At 39.9% G+C, this 20,768-nt stretch overlaps 3 protein-coding genes across 3 annotated transcripts; 2 read left to right on the top strand and 1 right to left on the bottom strand.

Moving 5' to 3' along the window:
* The first annotated feature begins 4,302 nt into the window (after positions 1 to 4,302).
* On the top strand, positions 4,303 to 7,140 carry LOC117805310 (beta-2-microglobulin-like). Its single transcript, XM_034673987.1, has 4 exons — positions 4,303 to 4,509; positions 5,319 to 5,591; positions 6,204 to 6,241; positions 6,557 to 7,140. The coding sequence occupies exons 1-3, from the start codon at positions 4,440 to 4,442 to the stop codon at positions 6,215 to 6,217; spliced, it is 357 nt and encodes a 118-aa protein (XP_034529878.1). The 5' UTR covers positions 4,303 to 4,439; the 3' UTR covers positions 6,218 to 6,241; positions 6,557 to 7,140.
* Positions 7,141 to 9,209: 2,069 nt separating this feature from the next.
* Positions 9,210 to 12,872, bottom strand: cdnf (cerebral dopamine neurotrophic factor). The gene is made up of 4 exons (XM_034673982.1): positions 12,547 to 12,872; positions 11,240 to 11,367; positions 10,906 to 11,047; positions 9,210 to 9,475 (listed from the first exon to the last, which is right to left on the bottom strand). Exons 1-4 carry the CDS (start codon positions 12,617 to 12,619, stop codon positions 9,303 to 9,305), a joined length of 516 nt encoding a protein of 171 aa, XP_034529873.1. The 5' UTR covers positions 12,620 to 12,872; the 3' UTR covers positions 9,210 to 9,302.
* Positions 12,873 to 12,945: 73 nt separating this feature from the next.
* Positions 12,946 to 20,763, top strand: hspa14 (heat shock protein 14). Its single transcript, XM_034673981.1, has 14 exons — positions 12,946 to 13,023; positions 13,567 to 13,647; positions 13,959 to 14,041; positions 15,157 to 15,202; positions 15,295 to 15,400; positions 15,625 to 15,715; positions 17,087 to 17,191; positions 17,649 to 17,810; positions 18,056 to 18,211; positions 18,811 to 18,913; positions 19,175 to 19,390; positions 19,662 to 19,823; positions 20,048 to 20,112; positions 20,615 to 20,763. Exons 1-14 carry the CDS (start codon positions 12,967 to 12,969, stop codon positions 20,691 to 20,693), a joined length of 1,512 nt encoding a protein of 503 aa, XP_034529872.1. The 5' UTR covers positions 12,946 to 12,966; the 3' UTR covers positions 20,694 to 20,763.
* The last annotated feature ends 5 nt before the right edge of the window (positions 20,764 to 20,768 follow it).

Here is a 20,768-nt window from a genome sequence, read left to right as displayed (position 1 = left end):
ACAGTGTTCTCCTTTAAATGATAAACCTGCTCCTCTCTGAAGCTGTCTCCCCTTCCTCCTCCTCTTTGAAGCTGTCTCCCCTTCCTCCTCCTCTCTGAAGCTGTCTCCCCTTCCTCCTCTCTGAATCTGTCTCCTCTTCTCTGAATCTGTCTCCTCTTCTCTGAAGCTGTCTCCTCTTCTCTGAAGCTGTCTCCTCCTCTCTGAAGCTGTCTCCTCCTCTTCTGTGAAGCTGTCTCCTCCTCTCTGAAGCTGTCGCCTCCTCTTCTGTGAAGCTGTCTCCTCTCTGAATCTGTCTCCTTCTGTGAAGCTGTCTCCTCTTCTCTGAAGTTGTCTCCTCCTCCTCTCTGAAGCTGTCTCCTCTCTGAAGCTGTCTCCTCTTTGAAGCTGTCTCCTCCTCTTCTGTGAAGCTGTCTCCTCTCTGAAGCTGTTTCCTATCTGAAGCTGTCATGCTTTATCACTGTGCAGTTGTATCTTTATTATTATTATTATTAATAATTTATTTATATTTTTTATTACTGTTTATTATTATTATTGTTTGTTTTTGTTGCTGTTGTTTTTATTGTTATTGTAATTATGCCACTGAACCAGTCTCATGTCCATGTCAGCTCCTATGGTGAACGTCTACAGTCGGGATCAGGGTCTTTGGGGACAGAAGAATGTTCTTACACTGTATGTCATGTGAGCACTATTGCACCCCCACCAGAGATCTCCATGGAGCTGCTGAAGAACGGACAGGTGATCCCAGGAACCCATCAAGCCAACCTGGCCTTGTATACATTACACACAGAAGTAAATCATGATGTCACTTCCTTCAACTCCAAAGCACTGACTGTCAAATGACCACACCTATGAGCCAATCGGTTAAACACAGCCATCAGGTGCACAAACACATGAATGCTCAACTGTAGACACACCAATCAGGTTTAAGCACTATAACAATGCAGCAGGTGAGTTCACCTGTCTTCAGCTGGATACAGTATTTTATGTTTGTCTGATATTTGCTGAGCTTACAGTGTTATGCACTCTGCTGTAGTAGCATGAAAACTGGGACATGTATTGTTGTGATTCTCAATGTTGACATGTTGACTGCTTTGGGTTTATAGAGAGAAATAAATTATATCTTCATCAGTCTGCAGCGTTGGTCTTGTGTAGTGTTCGTGGATTTATTGTATATTTGCACTTTCTCTGTGTACTTCACTTACAGTACTCTGATCACTGAGAAGTAGAATATAAAGTGTTTTAGGTTAGCAGCAGCAGTGTGTAACTGGTTCAAACAGAATGAAGTCAAATGAAATGTGTGTTTTATATGGTAACAAAATATGGTTTTGATAAATTAGTGTATAGTTTTTACAAGAGTGTTTTATTTTGCAAAGGATCTAAGGTGTTCTGCTACTTGTGTACGTGTGGTTGTGTGAATTGTGTGCAGTGTTGACAAAATGGGCCGTTTTCAAAATCGTGTTAAAGCAATTGAAAAAACTAATGTTTGTTTGTGAGCTGCTTTGAACCCGACTGTCTCCCTTCGTCCAGTTTAATGATACTCTTCACGTCCTTTGAACTAAGTTCATCTGTACCTCTGTTTCTGTGGATATGAATCAATACTTACAATGTGTGTGTGTGTATGTCATTAGTGATGTGCGTCGCTAGGGTGTCGTTTATGTGTGTGTTGTTAGTGAGTGTGTGTGTCATTAGTGTGTGTGTGTGTCGTTAGTGTGTGTTTGTCATTAGTGTTTGTGTGTCACTAGTGTGTCGTTTATGTGTGTGTCGTTAGTGTGTGTATGTCATTAGTGTTTGTGTGTCACTAGTGTGTCGTTAGTGTGTGTATGTCATTAGTGTTTGTGTGTCACTAGTGTGTCGTTTATGTGTGTGTCGTTAGTGTTTGTATATGTTGTTTGTGTTAGTTGTCAGTATGTGTGTTTGTATATGTTGTTTGTGTTAGTCGTCTGTGTGTGTGTATCGTTTATGTGTGTCATCAGTGTGTGTGTGTGTTTGTGTATGTTGTTTGTGTGTGTCGTCAGTGTGTGTGTGTGTTTGTGTGTGTTGTCAGTGTGTGTGTGTTTGTTATGTCGTTCGTGTGTGTCGTCAGTGTGTGTGTGTGTTTGTGTATGTCGTTTGTGCGTGTCGTCAGTGTGTGTGTGTTTGTATATGTTGTTTGTGTTAGTCGTCAGTGTTTGTGTGTTTGTATATGTTGTTTGTGTTAGTCGTCAGTGTTTGTGTGTTTGTATATGTCGTTTGTGTTAGTCGTCAGTGTTTGGGTGTTTGTGTATGTTGTTTGTGTTAGTCGTCAGTGTGTGTATGTTTGTATATGTCGTTCGCGTGTCTCGTCAGTGTGTGTGTGTGTATGTCGTTTGTGTTAGTCGTCAGTGTTTGGGTGTTTGTGTATGTTGTTTGTTAGTCGTCAGTGTGTGTGTGTGTGTGTTTGTATATGTTGTCTGTGTTAGTTGTGAGTGTGTGTGTTTGTATATGTCGTTTGTGTTAGTCGTCAGTTTGTGTGTGTGTTTGTATATGTTGTTTGTGTTAGTCGTCAGTGTTTGTGTGTTTGTATATGTCATTTGTATGTGTCGTCAGTGTGTGTGTGTGTTTGTATATGTCGTTTGTGTTAGTCGTCTGTGTGTGTGTGTTTGTATATGTTGTTTGTGTTAGTCGTCTGTGTGTTTGTGTGTTTGTATATGTTGTTTGTGTTAGTCGTCTGTGTGTGTGTGTGTGTGTTTGTATATGTTGTTCTTGTTAGTCGTCTGTGTGTTTGTGTGTTTGTATATGTTGTTCTTGTTAGTCGTCTGTGTGTTTGTGTGTTTGTATATGTTGTTCTTGTTAGTCGTCTGTGTGTTTGTGTGTTTGTATATGTTGTTCTTGTTAGTCGTCTGTGTGTGTGTGTGTGTTTGTATATGTTGTTCTTGTTAGTCGTCTGTGTGTGTGTGTGTGTGTGTGTTTGTATATGTTGTTTGTGTTAGTCGTCTGTGTGTTTGTGTGTTTGTATATGTTGTTCTTGTTAGTCTTCTGTGTGTTTGTGTGTTTGTATATGTTGTTCTTGTTAGTCTTCTGTGTGTTTGTGTGTTTGTATATGTTGTTCTTGTTAGTCGTCTGTGTGTTTGTATATGTTGTTCTTATTAGTCTTCTGTGTGTTTGTGTATTTGTATATGTTGTTCTTGTTAGTCTTCTGTGTGTGTGTGTGTTTGTATATGTTGTTCTTGTTAGTCTTCTGTGTGTTTGTGTGTTTGTATATGTTGTTCTTGTTAGTCGTCTGTGTGTTTGTATATGTTGTTCTTGTTAGTCGTCTGTGTGTGTGTGTGTTTGTATATGTTGTTCTTGTTAGTATTCTGTGTTTGTGTGTTTGTATATGTTGTTCTTGTTAGTCGTCTGTGTGTTTGTGTGTTTGTATATGTTGTTCTTGTTAGTCGTCTGTGTGTTTGTGTGTTTGTATATGTTGTTCTTGTTAGTCGTCTGTGTGTTTGTGTGTTTGTATATGTTGTTCTTGTTAGTCGTCTGTGTGTGTGTGTGTTTGTATATATTGTTCTTGTTAGTCTTCTGTGTGTTTGTGTGTTTGTATATGTTGTTCTTGTTAGTCGTCTGTGTGTTTGTATATATTGTTCTTGTTAGTCTTCTGTGTGTTTGTGTGTTTGTATATGTTGTTCTTGTTAGTCGCCTGTGTGTTTGTGTGTTTGTATATGTTGTTCTTGTTAGTCTTCTGTGTGTTTGTGTGTTTGTATATATTGTTCTTGTTAGTCTTCTGTGTGTTTGTGTGTTTGTATATGTTGTTCTTGTTAGTCGTCTGTGTGTTTGTATATATTGTTCTTGTTAGTCTTCTGTGTGTTTGTGTGTTTGTATATGTTGTTCTTGTTAGTTGTCTGTGTGTTTGTGTGTTTGTATATGTTGTTCTTGTTAGTCTTCTGGGTGTTTGTGTGTTTGTATATGTTGTTCTTGTTAGTCTTCTGTGTGTTTGTGTGTTTGTATATGTTGTTCTTGTTAGTCTTCTGTGTGTTTGTGTGTTTGTATATGTTGTTCTTGTTAGTCTTCTGTGTGTTTGTGTGTTTGTATATGTTGTTCTTGTTAGTTGTCTGTGTGTTTGTGTGTTTGTATATGTTGTTCTTGTTAGTCTTCTGGGTGTTTGTGTGTTTGTATATGTCGTTTGTGTGCTGGAGAGGAACATGTTGGCAGAAGTTCTACCTAGCAACAGCAGCTTTTTATTTTTGATTGGTTGGGATTTCTTATCCGCTCACGTACAGCGTCTCGGTCATGTGGGCGGGGTTAGAGGACAGCTGCTTGACTGTCTGGTTGGCCTTCCTGTGTTAGCCCCGCCCCCTCGCCCTGCCCCGCTGATAGACGCTCCTGATCGACGCTGATGTTTATAGTTTCGGTTTGGATCCCGGACCGCGTTAGTCCACCCCTCGGTCTGTAAGTTCGATAAACTGATCACAGAGTGTTTTTTGGGGAAAGAGTGAACCATGAAGAGTGTGATCTGCGCTCTGCTCCTATGTGTGCTCTGTCACACGATGCGTTCACAGGCCGAGAAATGTGAGTACTTCATGGTCTTTCTTCAGTAATGGTGCTGCGTCACACAGGCCGTAAATGTCTGCTGTGGGGTTAATTTAACATATTTACTGATTTTATTTGATCGTTTTTATCTAACACAGAAACAGCGAACATGGATCACTTTAGTGTGTAATGTTTTTAAAAGTTAACTCAGTTTTAGACAGAATCAGTCCCGTTTGGCCTCACTTCCTGTTTCACAGAACTTTATATAACTCAGATGTTATCACTGTACGGTTTAAATAAAGTTTTATTGAACCTGTGAGCTGATGAACCGTGACCTTCAGTCAGCAGATTGGTGCTCTTTTTTATAAACCAATAATCAGGTTGAACTTTCATACCATCAACATGAGTTATTGTTCTTTGACAGCCTGAAACTTCTGCTGCATTACATTCAATAACAACAATCATTATTCTGTGACATGGTCAACCAAAACTACATTTACATCAGTTCATTGATCTCAGAGTCAGATATATGCTTTAGTTCAGTCTCTGAAATGTAATAGTGATGTTACATTATAAACACTTCCTGTTTCAGAGGCATTATTATTATTGTTTGCTTTTGTTGCTGTTGTTTTTATAATAATAATAATTATTATTATTATTATTAATATATAGATTTTTGTATAACTGTTTATTATTATATTATTATATTATTGTTTGTTTTTTTGCTATTATTTTTATAATACAGAAATAAAAAAATACTGTTTATTGTTATTATTGTTTGTTTTTGTTGCGGTTGTTTTTATTATTATTGTAATAATGCCACTGAACCAGTCTCATGTCATTGACAGCTCCAATGGTGAATGTCTACAGTCAAGATCGGGGTCTTTGGGGACAGAAGAACGTTCTTATCTGTCATGTGAGCAATATCGCACCCCCACCAGAGATCTCCCTGGAGCTGCTGAAGAATGGACAGGTGATCCCAGAAACCCATCAAGCTGACCTGGCCTTCGATGGAGACTGGTACTACTACCTGACCAAACATGTTTCCTTCACCCCCGTCAAAGGAGAGCGGTACACCTGCAAAGTCACACACAAGGGCAAAATTAATTTCTACGAGTGGGGTATGTACCATTATACAACATGTTCTGCATTAAGGAACATGTTCTCCATTAAAGAACATGTTCTACATTATACAACATGTTCTACATTATACAACATGTTCTACATTATACAACTTGTTCTACATTATACAACATGTTCTACATTATACAACTTGTTCTACATTATACAACATGTTCTACATTATACAACTTGTTCTACATTATACAACATGTTCTACATTATACAACATGTTCTACATTATACAACATGTTCTGCATTAAAGAACATGTTCTACATTATACAACATGTTCTACATTATACAACTTGTTCTACATTATACAACATGTTCCACATTATACAACATGTTCTACATTATACAAAATGTTCTACATTATACAACATATTCTACATCAAAGAACATGTTCTACATCAAACAACATGTTCTACATCAAACAACATGTTCAACATTAAACAACATGTTCAACATTAAACAAAATGTTCTACATTATACATGTTCTATACCTTACAATCTGTGCTATGTAAAACAGGTTCATCACATTTCAAACATGTTTAAATGTAGAAGTTGATGGACAGAGAACATGTCTGCTCATGTTTTTTTTTTGTCTCTACAGAACCCGATGAGTGAGTTTAGCTCTCTGAAGTGTTTCAGGTATGTAAAGTATGATTTGTCTTTGTGTCTCACCTTGTGTTCTAAGTTGTCCTCTCTGTTCCGGTTTTGTTCTTCAATTATTTTTTTTCAATAAGTTGTTTGTATATTCTGTCAGTTTCTGTGTTCTCTGCATGTTCTCTCTGTGTGTGTTTTGTATGTTCTCTATGTTCTGTGTTCTCTGTTTGTGTTCTGTACGTTCTCTGAATGTTCTGTGTTGTTAAATATGTTCTGTGTTCTCTGCATGTTCTCTGTGTGTTCTCTGTATTTTTAGTGCCGTGCAGTAACTTAGTAACACACTTTGTTCTCTGACCATAGGAACAGAGGGAGACCTGGGGAACGTCCCTGATCGTCCTCACCTCCCTCGGTGACACTTTGCCTTTGAATTGACTAACAGATTTTAATTTTGATCTCACGTTCTGCCTGAGGTTCCATGCACTTATATTTATTTGTAACAGAACCTGAAAGAAAACGTCTGTTTGAGTTTCTAAAAACATTGATCCAAACATTTTATAAATCAAAGAATAAATTACAGAACCACACAAGAACATCCACCAGGTAAATACTGGATAGGAAGTGCCAGCTGTTAGATTAACTACAAAATAAAAGCCCATTGGAATCACTGATTTCCTGTTGATGTGTGATGATTGTTATTTCGTAGAGCTTTTGGATTATTGATCTGATTATTGAAAATGTAAATATCTGATAAATGTGAATAATTGTTTCTTATTTTTTTTACATTTATATCAGATAAATCCTGGTGATGTTTTTGATATTTAAAGAATATGTAATGAAAATGTAATAACATAAATCACATTTAGTGAGTTTATGTTGTGATATATCTACTGAGTGTATACTGCCTGATCAATGCATATAATCAATAAATCTGAGGATGACCTGTGTATGTGTGTGTATGTGTGTGTGTTTGACCTTTACTCTGAGCTGCTCTTCACTGATGGTCTCTTCAATATGGATGTTTGATAAGAAAACACCTTCAGGTTAATTATTGACTTCATATTGAAGTTTATGGATCAAATAACGTTTACCTTCTGAGAGGAACAAACCTCCATCTGTACTCACCTGTGTGACTCATCAGTCGGGACATGGGCATTGTTTCCACAGAGGCTGTGAGGCAGGGTTTGTAAGTGATGAATAGGAGGGTCAGCTGTGTCCTTTATAATGATTTCTATTTCCAAATTCAAAGCAATTCATTTGTGCTCATTTTTACATTTTATGAAAATAAACAGTAAGGGAATTCAGAATCTGAAAATAAGTCAAGTAAAACAAGAAGAAATATAACCTGTAATAACGATAGCAATAAATAATAGGAAAGAAAACATCACTGTGTGAAGTTTAAAGAAATGGAGACAAAGTTATGGAAAACAAAACGAAGACTTCACAAGGCGAGTCCAGGTTAGTGACAAAGTCTCTAATGATCCACAGTCCAGGGATGCTCTCAGGCTGAGGACAGTGGTGGTTTAGACTTGGGTCTTCAGTTCCTTGATGTGTCTACTCTCTAAAAATACACAGTGAGTGTTCACATGTACACTGAGTGTTAACATGTACACTGAGTGTTAACATGTACACAGAGTATTAACATGTACACAGAGTATTAACATGTACACAGTGAGTGTTAACATGTACACTGAGTGTTAACATGTACACAGAGTGTTAACATGTACACTGAGTGTTAACATGTACACTGAGTGTTAACATGTACACTGAGTGTTAACATGTACACTGAGTGTTAACATGTACACTGAGTGTTAACATGTACACAGAGTATTAACATGTACACTGAGTGTTCACATGTACACAGTCAGTGTTCACATGTACACAGTGAGTGTTTACATGTACACAGTGAGTGTTAACATGTACACTGAGTGTTAACATGTACACTGAGTGTTAACATGTACACAGTGAGTGTTCACATGTACACAGTCAGTGTTCACATGTACACAGTGAGTGTTTACATGTACACAGTGAGTGTTCACATGTACACAGTCAGTGTTCACATGTACACAGTGAGTGTTCACATGTACACAGTGAGTGTTCACATGTACACAGTGAGTGTTCACATGTACACAGTCAGTGTTCACATGTACACAGTCAGTGTTCACATGTACACAGTCAGTGTTTACATGAGTTTTTACATGTACACAGTGAGTGTTCACATGTACACAGTGAGTGTGTACACAGTGAGTGTTCACATGTACACAGTGAGTGTTTACATAATAATAATAATGATAATACATTTTATTTAGAAGCGTGTACGTACACTGTGATTGTTTACGCGTACACAGTGATTGTTTACATGTACATGTACCTCTGGAACTCTCTCCCCCCACACATCCGTGCTTCTGACTCACTTCATTCATTTAAGAAACAGTTAAAAACTTATCTTTTCAAACAGGCATTCCCCACACATTAATTATTCCACCTCTTCCCTTGTCGTCTGCTTGTCTTATATGTCTTTATTGTATTTATTTATTGTCTCTCTTGTAAAGCGTCTTTAAGTTCTTGAAAAGCGCTATATAAAACGTAGGTATTATTATTATTATTATTATTATGTACACAGTGGGTGTTAACATGGACATAGTGAGTGTTAACATGGACACATGAGTACACTGAGTGTTTGTCCATGTTTTTTCTTTTGCTCCGTGTCATTGAGATATTTCATGCATAGTGTTATCAGGTCCGTCTGTGTGTGTTGTCCTGAGAACAGCAGTGTGTGTGTGTGTGTGTGCGTGTGTGTGCGTGTGTTTGCGTGCGTGCGTTTGTGTGTGTGCGTGTGTGTGTGCGTGCGTTTGTGTGTGTGTGTGTGTGTGCGTGCCAGCGTGCGTGTGTGAACCTGTGAGTCTAATAGAAACTGATCTCTGGATGTAACATTTCTTGCTCTTAATTGTCAGAATAAAGTCGATGAAACAGGAAACAGGAAACATCAGAGGTAAGGCAGCGGAGAGATCGCTGATTCGTTATTATCTGGTTTAATTCTTCAGATGAAATCATCACACTTTACAGCTCCTACATCAGATTACAGATTAATTTAGAAGAAGTGTTTTTGTTACAGGTCCACGCTGTGTGTGTGCAGAGCAGCTTTCTCCTGGATCAGACTCACAAACTCATGTTTCTCCAAACAGCCGCGACACTCTTCTCCCCACGACGACAGAATCTTCTTTAACTCTGAAACTCTCAGGTTTCTGAGTCCATCGCTGCTCAGGTCCTTCAGACCGCGCTCTGCGGACAGTAAACACAGGTAAACAAGGAACAAACCATTGAATGAATATTTATTTCAGTCATTAATTCACAAAGAACTAAAGTCTACAGTTTGTATGAGTAGTCATCTAAAAAATAGAGAAAACTAAATTTTACATGTTGACACTGATTTGTTTCACACAATAAAATTTAAAAAACCAAACAAAAAAATCTCAGAATGACCAAAAAAGGAAGAGGCTGAAGCCCCGGGCTTATTTCTGCCTCTCCTGTACGATCCATAATTCCTCTCGACCCATTAGCATTACACATTACACAGCATTACATTACACTACTTAATTCTTATGTTTCAAACACACGTCTGAAATTAAAACCTCCTTCTCTTAATTTAAACAAACGTTGAATACAAACAGGAATACGATTATCTCTTGCAATTAAAAGTATTTCTTATGTTTTTAAAGACACAATGTCTTAAAATGTTAAAGTGAGAGATCTGATAAATAATGGATCAGTAGACTTCTGATAATGAGCTTTACTTATTATTCTAACCGATGACAGGATCTATGTTTGTTTTCTTTACATTTCCCCACACTTCAACTCAGTATGTCATATTTGGCATAATGAGTGAACAATATAATATATGTAGACATTTCTTCTTCAACAGATGTTTTATATGACATCAGATACTAATTCATGTACTCTTTCAGTTTCCCCCCAAACCCAAACCCAAATCCTCGTTTAGTGAAAATGTATTTACATCAAACCATGTTTTTAACTTCATCAACTCAGTTTCTACTGTTTTCAATAACTCTTTCATGTCCTCTCCAGAACAAATGAAATTTGTGTCATCTGCAAACGTAACTCCAACTTATTAAACACTCTATAAATATCATTTAAGTAAAGAATAAACAACTTAGGTCCCAATATTAATCCTTGCGGCACACCGCATTCATTAATTTGTACATATTGTTCCCTATTTTCTGAATTACTTCCTATACATTGTCTCACCTCTGACACTAGCGCTCTGATTTCTGTAGGAATGAGGTGCGGTCTATTGTATCAATGCTTTATTTAATCAATAAATACAGCTACCGTGCGTTGTTTTTTTATTCACTGCTGTTACCTTCTACAAAATCCATCACATAAAGATTTCAATTGATTTTTCCTGAACTCTTATTGATGGTCATTCATAAATTTGTATTTCTCAATATGTCATCAAGTCTGTTAACAAATAGTTTTTGAAGTATCGGGTCATAATATTTTATTTCAATCTCGGGATAATGGTTACATTTGTTTTTATATTTCTTGTACTTGTCCTCCTTTTCTTTTGTTCGATGATTTATAAAGTCTTTATAGAGCGCATTCTTTTTTCTACAAGCTCTTTGTGGTTGTGTGTGTGCGCATGCGTGGTTGCATGCATGCGTGCGTGTGTGTATGTATGTGTCTGTGTTCACCATATGTCAGCTGACAGATCTGTGTGTCTCGGCTGTTCAGTCGTTGACAGATTTTCTCGACAGGGACGTGAGAGGCAAGAGGTCGAGACACGGATGCTGTGACTCGTGTTGCTGCATCACTGCTGGCTCCAAGATAATAACACTAGATACAAACACACACACAAACGCACAGGCACACACACACGCAAACACACACACACGCACACACACACACACACACACACACACACACACACACACACACACACACACACACACACACGCACACTATGAGCTTCAGTCATTATTGTTCTGTGTGTGTGCATGTGTGTGTGAGTGTGTCTGTGTGTCTCACCAGCCGTGCCTCCTTGCCCTGGCTCAGTGAGCACATGTGTATTAGCTGATCCTCCACCAGGTGTGGAGTCAGGTCACTGTGAGATGAGGTTAGAGTGGAGTACAGTCTTTCAAGAAAACCCACACACACTGCACCCCCCCAGACACACATACACACACACACACACACACACACACACACACACACACACACACACACACACACACACACACACACACACACGGGATTATAAAAATGATGTAAAGCCTTGCGAAATGTCAGTCGGTACAGAGACAACAAAACACCTGGAGGAACATCTAACGAGGTTCATGATCTATAGGTGAGTCACATGACCAGGTATAAAAACTCCAGAGAGGCTGAGTGAGGGAAAGAGGGGAAGAGGTTCAGGACTCTGTGAGAGACTGCGTGAGGAAACAGTTCAACAGGTTCAGAATAATTTTCCTCAAAGTAACAAAGAGTTAGTGGTTTTCATCATATACAGAACATACCATCATTACAAGACTCAGAGGAGACACCTCTGTACAAGAAGGACCAAGACCAAGACTGGATGGACCTGATCTCCAGACCCTCAGGCAGCACAAAACTATAGCAGCCTCTACATCAGTGTGTGAATGTGATGAGAAGTGTAAAAGCACTTACAGGGGTCAGAAGACTGGAGTAAAGTAAATAAGAGTGACCTGCATCATATCTCATTCAGTGTAGACTTCTAACTAATAATATCTGATCTTACAGGATCACACATCTTCATTGAAATAAGAAGAGATAAATCTCCTCTCTGGACTGAATTATAATGATGATGTTTAGGATTACAGCACTTTGAATGTGACAACCGTAAACATGACCCCGAACCAATGGTTTGTTTACTGTATCAGATCTAAAATTAGCATATAGTTCATAAAACAACAACATTTCTCAGTTTCTGATATGTTGTTCAGTATCAGTTAATATGGACTTCAAATGATTTAAAACATCACACTGTTTTATCAACTGTTTCCTCAGCCTGCAGCTCTCGGTGTTGTAAGTTTGTTGTAGTTTATTGTGACAGGATTCTTCATATGAAAAAAAACTCTTTGAACTGGAGGTTGCAAACTTATAATTGGTTATTTAAAAGTTTGCATACATTTAGTTTATATGTTTTCAAAACACACACACACACACCTACACCTACACACACACACACACACAAACACACTTACAAACACACACACACACACAGGCTGACAGCCTGACAGCCTGAAAACTGCTCAGTGTGATCATTGGTGTAAATATGAACACATATGAGGTGTTTTGTCTTTGTGCAGTCTGACCTTCACAATTCTCTGCAGAAATATGTAATCCTCTGAACAACAGCAGGCAGACGAGAACACACACCACCGACATCTTACTGCCTCATGATATTATTAGACTAAAGGGGGGTGGTCATGTTATTCATGAACTAATGGGGGGCAACAGGCTACAGGTTCCTGCAGGTTCTGCAGACTGACGCCACCGCCTGCTTAAACTGTATCAAACAAGCTTGCACCTGTTGTTATTGTTATTATGACATTTACTGATATGACCAGCAGGGACGTGATAACGATTTTTTTGTGATCGTTTTCGTTTAATTAACTAAAAATCTGAATTTGTACAGTTACAGGCTTTTGTTGTGAAGTGCACCGGAAGTTATCAAGTAAAGCGGAAAAGTAGGCACATGCGCATTGTGAACTTTCGTGCGGCATCAGGGCAGCATGGCGGCGATAGGAGTACATTTCGGCTATACCTGCGCGTGTGTCGCGGTGTTTAAGGTGAGTTTCGGCCTGGCTTTTTATGTGATAAGTACATTTAGTTTATTTAAATGATAACTGCTGTCCTGCTGATCGATGACTTTGAGTTGGGATGATTTATGGTGATACAGCGGCGGAGTGATGGACACTGATCGATGAGCTCATGTTAGAAAGCTTTCACCGAATCATCTCTTAAAAACATCCGATAAGCTTTTATATTGAATCAGATTCAATGAATGATCATCAGACTGTAATCGTATCTAACAACAGTAGGTTTAAAAACTTTACACTGCACTTCCGGTTGAATCCAACAGTTCAACATTAATCACCAATCTCACAGTTATTGATTAAGTCAAAAATATTTAGCAAATATAAGTTATGGTTTCACTTTTCTATTCCTCATTTAACCAGGACTCAAATAAAGACACCTGACTTTACTCAATAACACCTTTAATTCAAATGAACACAAATAATCTAAGTTTAACTCTTGTGTAAATCCTGCTGTACTGTTATAAACCTGCTAATTACAACTGTGTGTGTGTGTGTGTGTGTGTGTGTGTGTAGGATGGGCGTGCTGATGTTGTTGCTAATGATGCAGGAGACAGAGTGACTCCAGCTGTGGTGGCCTACAGAGACACTGAACAGGTAACACCTGAGTCACGTGTGTGATGTCATCACGCAGTAATGTTTATAACCTTTATGTAAAAACTCGTTTTTGAGGAATTAACTTTATTAATAAAACTTGAAACAATGGGTGATGATTGTTAAACTGATCATCCGAATGCACTGATCATATTGATTATTATCATTAAATGTTAAACTCTAATACACACACTGATCATATTGATCATTATCATTAAATGTTAAACTCTAATACACACACTGATCATATTGATTAGTTCTGTTATTACATGTTTATTTTATTGTCATGTTCAATGTTTTTTTATTGTCTCCAGATCGTCGGCATCGCAGCAAAGCAGGGTCGAGTCAGAAACGCTGCGAACACAGTGGTCAAAGTGAAACAAGTACTGGGCAGGAGGTGAGTCAGTGTGTGTATGTGCGTGAGTTTTCTGTGGTCTTCGTTGCTACAGCGTCTCTCTGGTCGGATGTGGCCTTCATGTTCCACAGACTGCGTCAGGGAAAGCAGCCTCTGCTGAAATGATCGAGCCGATGACTCCTGATAACTTCGGCTTCAGAGGGTCGGACTCTTCGTCGGATGTTTCCGTCATCACTTTACTACCTCAACTATTTCTGCTTCCCGTTCTTCTGCTGTTTTAATTTACTAACTCAACTGTATGATCTACTGGAAATCTGCTTTTGTCCTTTCAGAATAAAAGCATGTATTTTTAACCTAAATAGAAAATGAAGCCACTAAAGATGAATGTATTTAAACGTTAAACTGAAGCTTGAAAACCTCAGCGTCCTAAAGAAATCTCATCTTAAAGGCGAAATCTTTACTCGGTAAATTCTGTCTAACAGTGGCTTTGAATCCAGCTCACCCACTCATCATTTACCATGAGGACCTTGAGTCTCCTGCTGCTGTGAAGTAACTCAGATACTCTGTTCATTTCAGTAATCAGTGGTTGGGTGACGTACGGTCATCTCATCCAGATCATGTTCCTCCTTCATCCTGAGGCTCGAGCTGTCCTCCGTGCTCAAAGCGTGCCCTCTAAACTACTGACTGATATGATAAGCATAACTGCTCAGCCATGTTTCCTCCATCTAGCACCTGAGTGGAGGATTTAGCCCCTCATCTTAGTCTGATTGGCTTCCTATTGAAGCTGCACAGCTTCCTCCCCTGCTGCCACATTCATGGCACATGGAGGTCAGGGATGTCTGCCCAGTGTGGTTGTTTTGGGGTACTTTGCTGCTGATCTCCCAGCCTCAGGCTGTACACATATGCAAGTGGAGGGGCGGGGAGCTGTTAGGGTCCGCCTCACGCATGCATAACTGATCGAATGCAAGAAATGATCTGGTCTGAATGCTAACTAACTGCAGGAGGAAAACATTTACACACTCACTCATTTCTTCATATAATAACTCATTTCAATTAACTGTGTGTGTGTGTGTGTGTGTGTGTGTCTGTGTGTCTGTGTGTGTGTGTGTGTGTGTGTGTGTGTGTGTCTGTCTGTGTGTCTGTTTGTGTTTGCATAGCTTCGATGATCCAGAGACTCAGACTCACCGATCAGAGAAGTGTCAGGTAAGTCTTTAAAACATTATTAATCCATAATCAGAGATCAGCCGTTCTGGTCCTGGCTCTGGTCCAGCATTTAAGTGGTCTCTGTGGTTCAGGTGGTGAATCGGGATCAGAAGCTGTTTTATGAAATTTCATCAGGAGATCAGACGACTTTCATCCCACCACACGATGTCGCCAAACTCATCTTCAACAAGATGAAAGGTACACACACATATACACATCTACCCACATATGCACACAGACACACATTCACACACACATTCAAAAACACACACACATACACAATCACACACACTTACACACACACATACAATCACACATACTTTAACACGTCCCAGTAAAGAGGAAGTAATAAAATGTTTGTTGTTGTTGTTTCTTTACATTGACTGTTAATTATTTATTTCATTCTTTGTATGTTTTTACAGAAACTGCTCAGTCAGCCGTCGGCTCTGATGTTACTGAGGCAGTCATCACCGTCCCTTTTGAGTTCGCACATGCTCAGAAGAGTGCTCTAAGGTAGGTCATGTGACTATTATAGCTATGAACTCTGCAGGCGGATCCCAAAGCTCTTAACTGCAGTCGCCTCCGTCCTCTCTCCTCCACTGAACCGGAAGTGAAAACAAACCTGTCATACCAAGTTGCATCCCAAAGCTCTTAAAGCTGGGACAGAGGAGAGAGGGCGAGGGCGACCAATCAGAGGAGCCATGAGACAGGATGCACGACAGCAATCTTCACTGAAGTCTTTTTGCTGTCGGACACGCCCCCTTATCGAATATCACTCACTGATTGGACGCTGCAGTAGCTCGGACTTCACTGAAACTTCACGTCACCTGAACTTAATAACAGCAAAAAGAACAGCACTGAACAGACTAAAACAGTCAGTAAGGGTGCATGAAACAGACTAAAACATTCAGTAAGGGTGCCCTGAAACAGACTAAAACAGTCAGTAAGGGTGCCCTGAAACAGACTAAAACAGTCAGTAAGGGTGCCCTGAAACGGACTAAAATAGTAAGTAAGGGTTCCCTGAAACGGACTAAAACAGTCAGTAAGGATGCAATAAACAGACTAAAACAGTCAGTAAGGATGCAATAAAACAGACTAAAACAGTCAGTAAGGGTTCCCTGAAACAGACTATAACAGTCAGTAATGATGTGCCCTGAAACAGACTAAAACAGTCAGTAAGGGTTCCCTGAAACAGACTATAACAGTCAGTAAGGGTGCCCTGAAACAGACTAAAACAGTCAGTAAGGGTTCCCTGAAACGGACTAAAACAGTCAGTAAGGATGCAATAAAACAGACTAAAACAGTCAGTAAGGGTTCCCTGAAACAGACTATAACAGTCAGTAAGGGTGCCCTGAAACAGACTAAAACAGTCAATAAGGGTTCCCTGAAACAGACTATAACAGTCAGTAAGGGTTCCCTGAAACAGACTATAACAGTCAGTAAGGGTGCCCTGAAACAGACTATAACAGTCAGTAAGGGTGCCCTGAAACAGACTAAAACAGTCAATAAGGGTTCCCTGAAACAGACTATAACAGTCAGTAAGGGTTCCCTGAAACAGACTATAACAGTCAGTAAGGGTTCCCTGAAACAGACTAAAACAGTCAGTAAGGGTTCCCTGAAACAGACTATAACAGTCAGTAAGGCTGCCCTGAAACAGACTATAACAGTCAGTAAGGGTGCCCTGAAACAGACTATAACAGTCAGTAAGGGTGCCCTGAAACAGACTAAAACAGTCAGTAAGGGTGCCATAAAACAGACTATAACAGTCAGTAAGGGTGCCCTGAAACAGACTCAGACAGAGTGTGAAACTAATAGCTTCGTGTTCCACCCAGTGTTTTTTCATGTGTATGATGTAATGATGATCTCTGTGCGTGTGTGTATCAGAGAGGCAGCTGAGGCAGCAGGGTTCCATGTTCTGCGTCTGATCCACGAGCCAGCGGCTGCTCTGCTGGCTTATGGCGTGGGTCAGGACTCATCTTCAGGAAAGAGGTTAGTGGTCACTGAAGCAGTGCATGATGGGAAATCACTCATTCCGGCTGACTTTAATCATACACTCAAACACACATACACGCACACACTTCCTGTGAGTGTTTTCCTCTATGTCACACTGCTCACCATCTCATTGGTTGGGCTGATAATGATGTCATCACTGCCTTACTGATTAAATATTTAACTTAAAGACAGCTGCAGATCAATAACAAAAAGCATAAGAAATAATAGCTGATATTATACTCAGGATCAATAACTCTATTTTGGGTAATGATTTGTTGCTGTTTTCCTCCTCTTTATCAGACGGGTCCTCTGATTGGTCAGTTCCCTTCAGTGTAATGCAGTCAGACTAACACCATAGTTTATAAAACAGAGCAGTGAGAAGACTTTAGTTTATGGTCACAGTGATGTAATCAGTGTGAGAGCATTAGTCATATGATCTGTCGTCTGTTCTCAGTCATGTTTTGGCGTGGAAGCTGGGTGGGTCGTCTCTCAGTGTGACGGTTCTTCAGGTGAACGGAGGAATGTTTCGTGTTCTTCACACCGTCACAGATCACAGCATCGGAGGAGAGAGCTTCACTCAGGCGCTCGCACAACACCTGGCAGCGGAGTTTAAACGGTAACATTAGAATAATGATAATTATTATAATAATGTTTGAATTATTATTATTATTATTATTATTATTATTATTATTATTATTATTATTATTATTATTATTATATTACAAGATGTGATAAGGTTATGTTACAGTTTGCTCAGTCTCAACGTTAGAGCTTACCTTCGGGTGATAATATGTATGTGTCTGTTATTTATATTTGCTCTGCTGTGTGTGTGTTTTCTGATAAATTTGTGTGTGTTTGCAGCTCGTTCAGACACGATGTTAGCAGTAACCCTCGGGCCATGCTGAAGCTGATGAGCGGAGCGGACATGATCAAACACTCTCTGTCCTCCCTGGAGTCGGCTAACTGCTTCGTCGACTCGCTGCACGACGGCATCGACTTTGACTGCAGCATCTCCAGGTAACGCCTCAGAGGGCTGACCCCACGAAGTGAGATTAGAGGGTAAGCCAGGTCTAATGATCTGGCTGTCTTTAACCCTAAATCCAGGGCCAATATTGCCTCCAGGGTGGGATTGTGATTTGGTACCCACTAATGTATTCAACAAAGTATACTCTCCTGGTTTCCCAAAGAGCCACTCACATGTCAGTTGCTGGGAAATTACATCTTACACGATAAAAGTTGACTGTGGCGTTCTTTCAATGACTGGAGCTAGATTTACAACTTGTTTAACTGATCAGTGTGACCGACCAAATCAAGACTACATTCACTCTCTAACACTTCAGGCTGCTACCTGCCGCCGCCTACGACCAATGGCCCACCTTGATATTTATTAGAAATGCAACAAACGGGGCAGTGAACAGAAACCGCTCTCTGGCACTGAAACACCCAACAAATACTTGTTTCAGAACTTTCCCTCAAAGACTTCTGGTGTTCAGAGCGTAGCTGAGGTGTGTGTATCAGGTGTGTGTTGTGTGTGTGTTTCAGGTGTGTGTATCAGGTGTGTGTTGTGTGTGTGTGTCAGGTAATTAATCTGCTGCTTTTTGTTTGTGTTTCCTCAGAGCTCGCTTCGAGCTGCTGTGTTCCTCGCTCTTCAGTAAGAGCATCCAGCCAATCAGAGTGTTACTGGAGGAGGCGGGGCTTTCTACTTCAGACATCAACAAGGTACAGGTGTTTTCAAACATGTGCCCCCCTGACTTACACCTTTAATTTGATTTGACTTCCTGGTTCTAATAATCACCTGGCTGTAGCTCTGATCAGACTCTTGTTGTTGTTTGTTGTTGAGAGTTGATTTGTTGTTGTTTGTCATTGACCGTTGGTTTGCTGTTGTTTGTTGTTGAAGGATTGTTTGTTGTTGTTGTTGTTTATATGTTGTTGACGGAGGGTTGTTGTTTGTTGTTGATGGTTGGTTTGTTGTGGATTCAGGTGGTCCTCTGCGGTGGCTCGGCACGGATCCCTCGCCTGCAGCAGATGATCCGTGATATGTTTCCTGAAGTAGAGCTGCTAAGCTCGGCACCTCCAGATGAGGTCATCGCAGTGGGCGCAGCCCTGGAGGCGGGGCTTCTGGTGGGCAAAGAGGGGCTGAGACCAGAGGAGGAGTCAGTTAGCGTGGATGTTTCTGCCACCGATATCTTATTGAAGGTGATGTGCTCTGAATCCACCCACAATTTATAATAATTTATTAAAACCTGTAGTCTGACTGATGGCTCAGGATATATACATATATATAAACATATAATTATATAGTTATATGTTTATATATATACATATAGCTATATATATAAATATAAAACAATACATGATAAAAGTATATTATTACTAATTCACATGATGATACTCTTGACTCTCAGCCTGTGTAAAGAGTTTCACCGTCTGTGTATTAAAAGACGTTTTCTTGTTCTCTGAGACACAGGAGGTTGACGACACTGGAGCTGAGGTGTTCACTGTGCTCCTCCCCTCGGGAACACCACTTCCTGCCCGCAGACATCACATCCTAAAAGGGGGGGCGCTGTCCTCCCTCCGTTTGCAGATCTACCAGAGACTGATCTCCAGGCAGCCGGAGAAACTGGCTCAGGCAAGAACCCCCAGACCAGAACCACAGAAACAGACTCTGTTTACATGCTGTGCTTTAATTCTGTGTGTGTGTGTGTGTGTGTGTGTGTGTGTGTGTGTGTGTGTGTGTGTGTGTGTGTGTGTGTGTGTGTGTGTGTGTGTGTGTGTGTGTGTGTGTGTGTGTGTGTGTGTGTGTGTGTGTGTAGAAATAAGAACAGTCTTTGATGTTTTGATGTTTTCGTTTAGATTGTCCTGAGGGACCTAGAGCCTTCAGAGAACCACAACATCGACGCCGTGGTCACCATGAAGAGGTAATGGTTATGTTGCCAGGGCAATGGCGTAATTGACTACTTGTGTGTTTTTGTGTAAAATTGTGTGTGTTTGTGTAATATGTGTGTGTAACGTGTGTTTTTGTGTGTAACATTGTGCATGTAACGTGTTTTTGTGTGTAACATTGTGTGTGGTATTATGTGTAACATTGTGTGTGGTATTATGTGTAACATTGTGTGCGTGTGTTTTTGTGTAACGTATGTGTGTAACCTGTCAGTGTGTTTTTGTGTAATGTTGTGTGTGTAACATTGTGTGTGTGTGTGTAGGGTTGTGTTTTTGTTTGTAACATTGTGTGCATGTAATGTGTTTTTGTGTGTAACATTGTGTGTGTGTGTGTGTGTGTGTGTGTGTGTGTTGTGTTTTTGTTTGTAACATTGTGTGTGTGTGTGTAGTGTTGTGTTTTTGTTTGTAACATTGTGTGTGTGAGTGTAGTGTTGTGTTTTTGTGTGTAACATTGTGTGTGTATGTGTGTGTGTGTTTCAGGGATGGCTCCCTTCAGGTTTCCTGTGTGGATCAGAGCAGCGGGAGGTCAGAGGTCGTCTCTGTTGCTGCAGCATCATGAAGCCAATCAGCTGATCAGTGAATGTCATTGTGTTTTTTTCTTTAATCAATAAAAGCGATTAGAAATGGTCCGATC

The sequence above is a fragment of the Notolabrus celidotus genome, chromosome 21 (genome assembly GCF_009762535.1).
Source record: "Notolabrus celidotus isolate fNotCel1 chromosome 21, fNotCel1.pri, whole genome shotgun sequence".
In the NCBI taxonomy this organism is placed as follows: domain Eukaryota; kingdom Metazoa; phylum Chordata; class Actinopteri; order Labriformes; family Labridae; genus Notolabrus; species Notolabrus celidotus.
This window is presented reverse-complemented; position numbering and strand designations above follow the sequence as displayed.

What these genes read in the sequence shown, in the direction of transcription:
- LOC117805310 (XM_034673987.1), top strand. Translation starts at nt 4,440, where the DNA reads ATGAAGAGTGTGATCTGCGCTCTGCTCCTATGTGTGCTCTGTCACACG. An exon ending in GCGTTCACAGGCCGAGAAAT is followed by an intron (nt 4,510 to 5,318) that starts GTGAGTACTTCA and finishes TGTCATTGACAG; the next exon opens with CTCCAATGGTGAATGTCTAC.
- cdnf (XM_034673982.1), bottom strand. Translation starts at nt 12,619, where the DNA reads ATGTCGGTGGTGTGTGTTCTCGTCTGCCTGCTGTTGTTCAGAGGATTA. An exon ending in TTCTGCAGAGAATTGTGAAG is followed by an intron (nt 11,368 to 12,546) that starts GTCAGACTGCAC and finishes GGGGGGGTGCAG; the next exon opens with TGTGTGTGGGTTTTCTTGAA. An exon ending in AGGGCAAGGAGGCACGGCTG is followed by an intron (nt 11,048 to 11,239) that starts GTGAGACACACA and finishes GTTTGTATCTAG; the next exon opens with TGTTATTATCTTGGAGCCAG.
- hspa14 (XM_034673981.1), top strand. Translation starts at nt 12,967, where the DNA reads ATGGCGGCGATAGGAGTACATTTCGGCTATACCTGCGCGTGTGTCGCG. An exon ending in CGTGTGTCGCGGTGTTTAAG is followed by an intron (nt 13,024 to 13,566) that starts GTGAGTTTCGGC and finishes GTGTGTGTGTAG; the next exon opens with GATGGGCGTGCTGATGTTGT. An exon ending in TTTGACTGCAGCATCTCCAG is followed by an intron (nt 18,212 to 18,810) that starts GTAACGCCTCAG and finishes GTGTTTCCTCAG; the next exon opens with AGCTCGCTTCGAGCTGCTGT.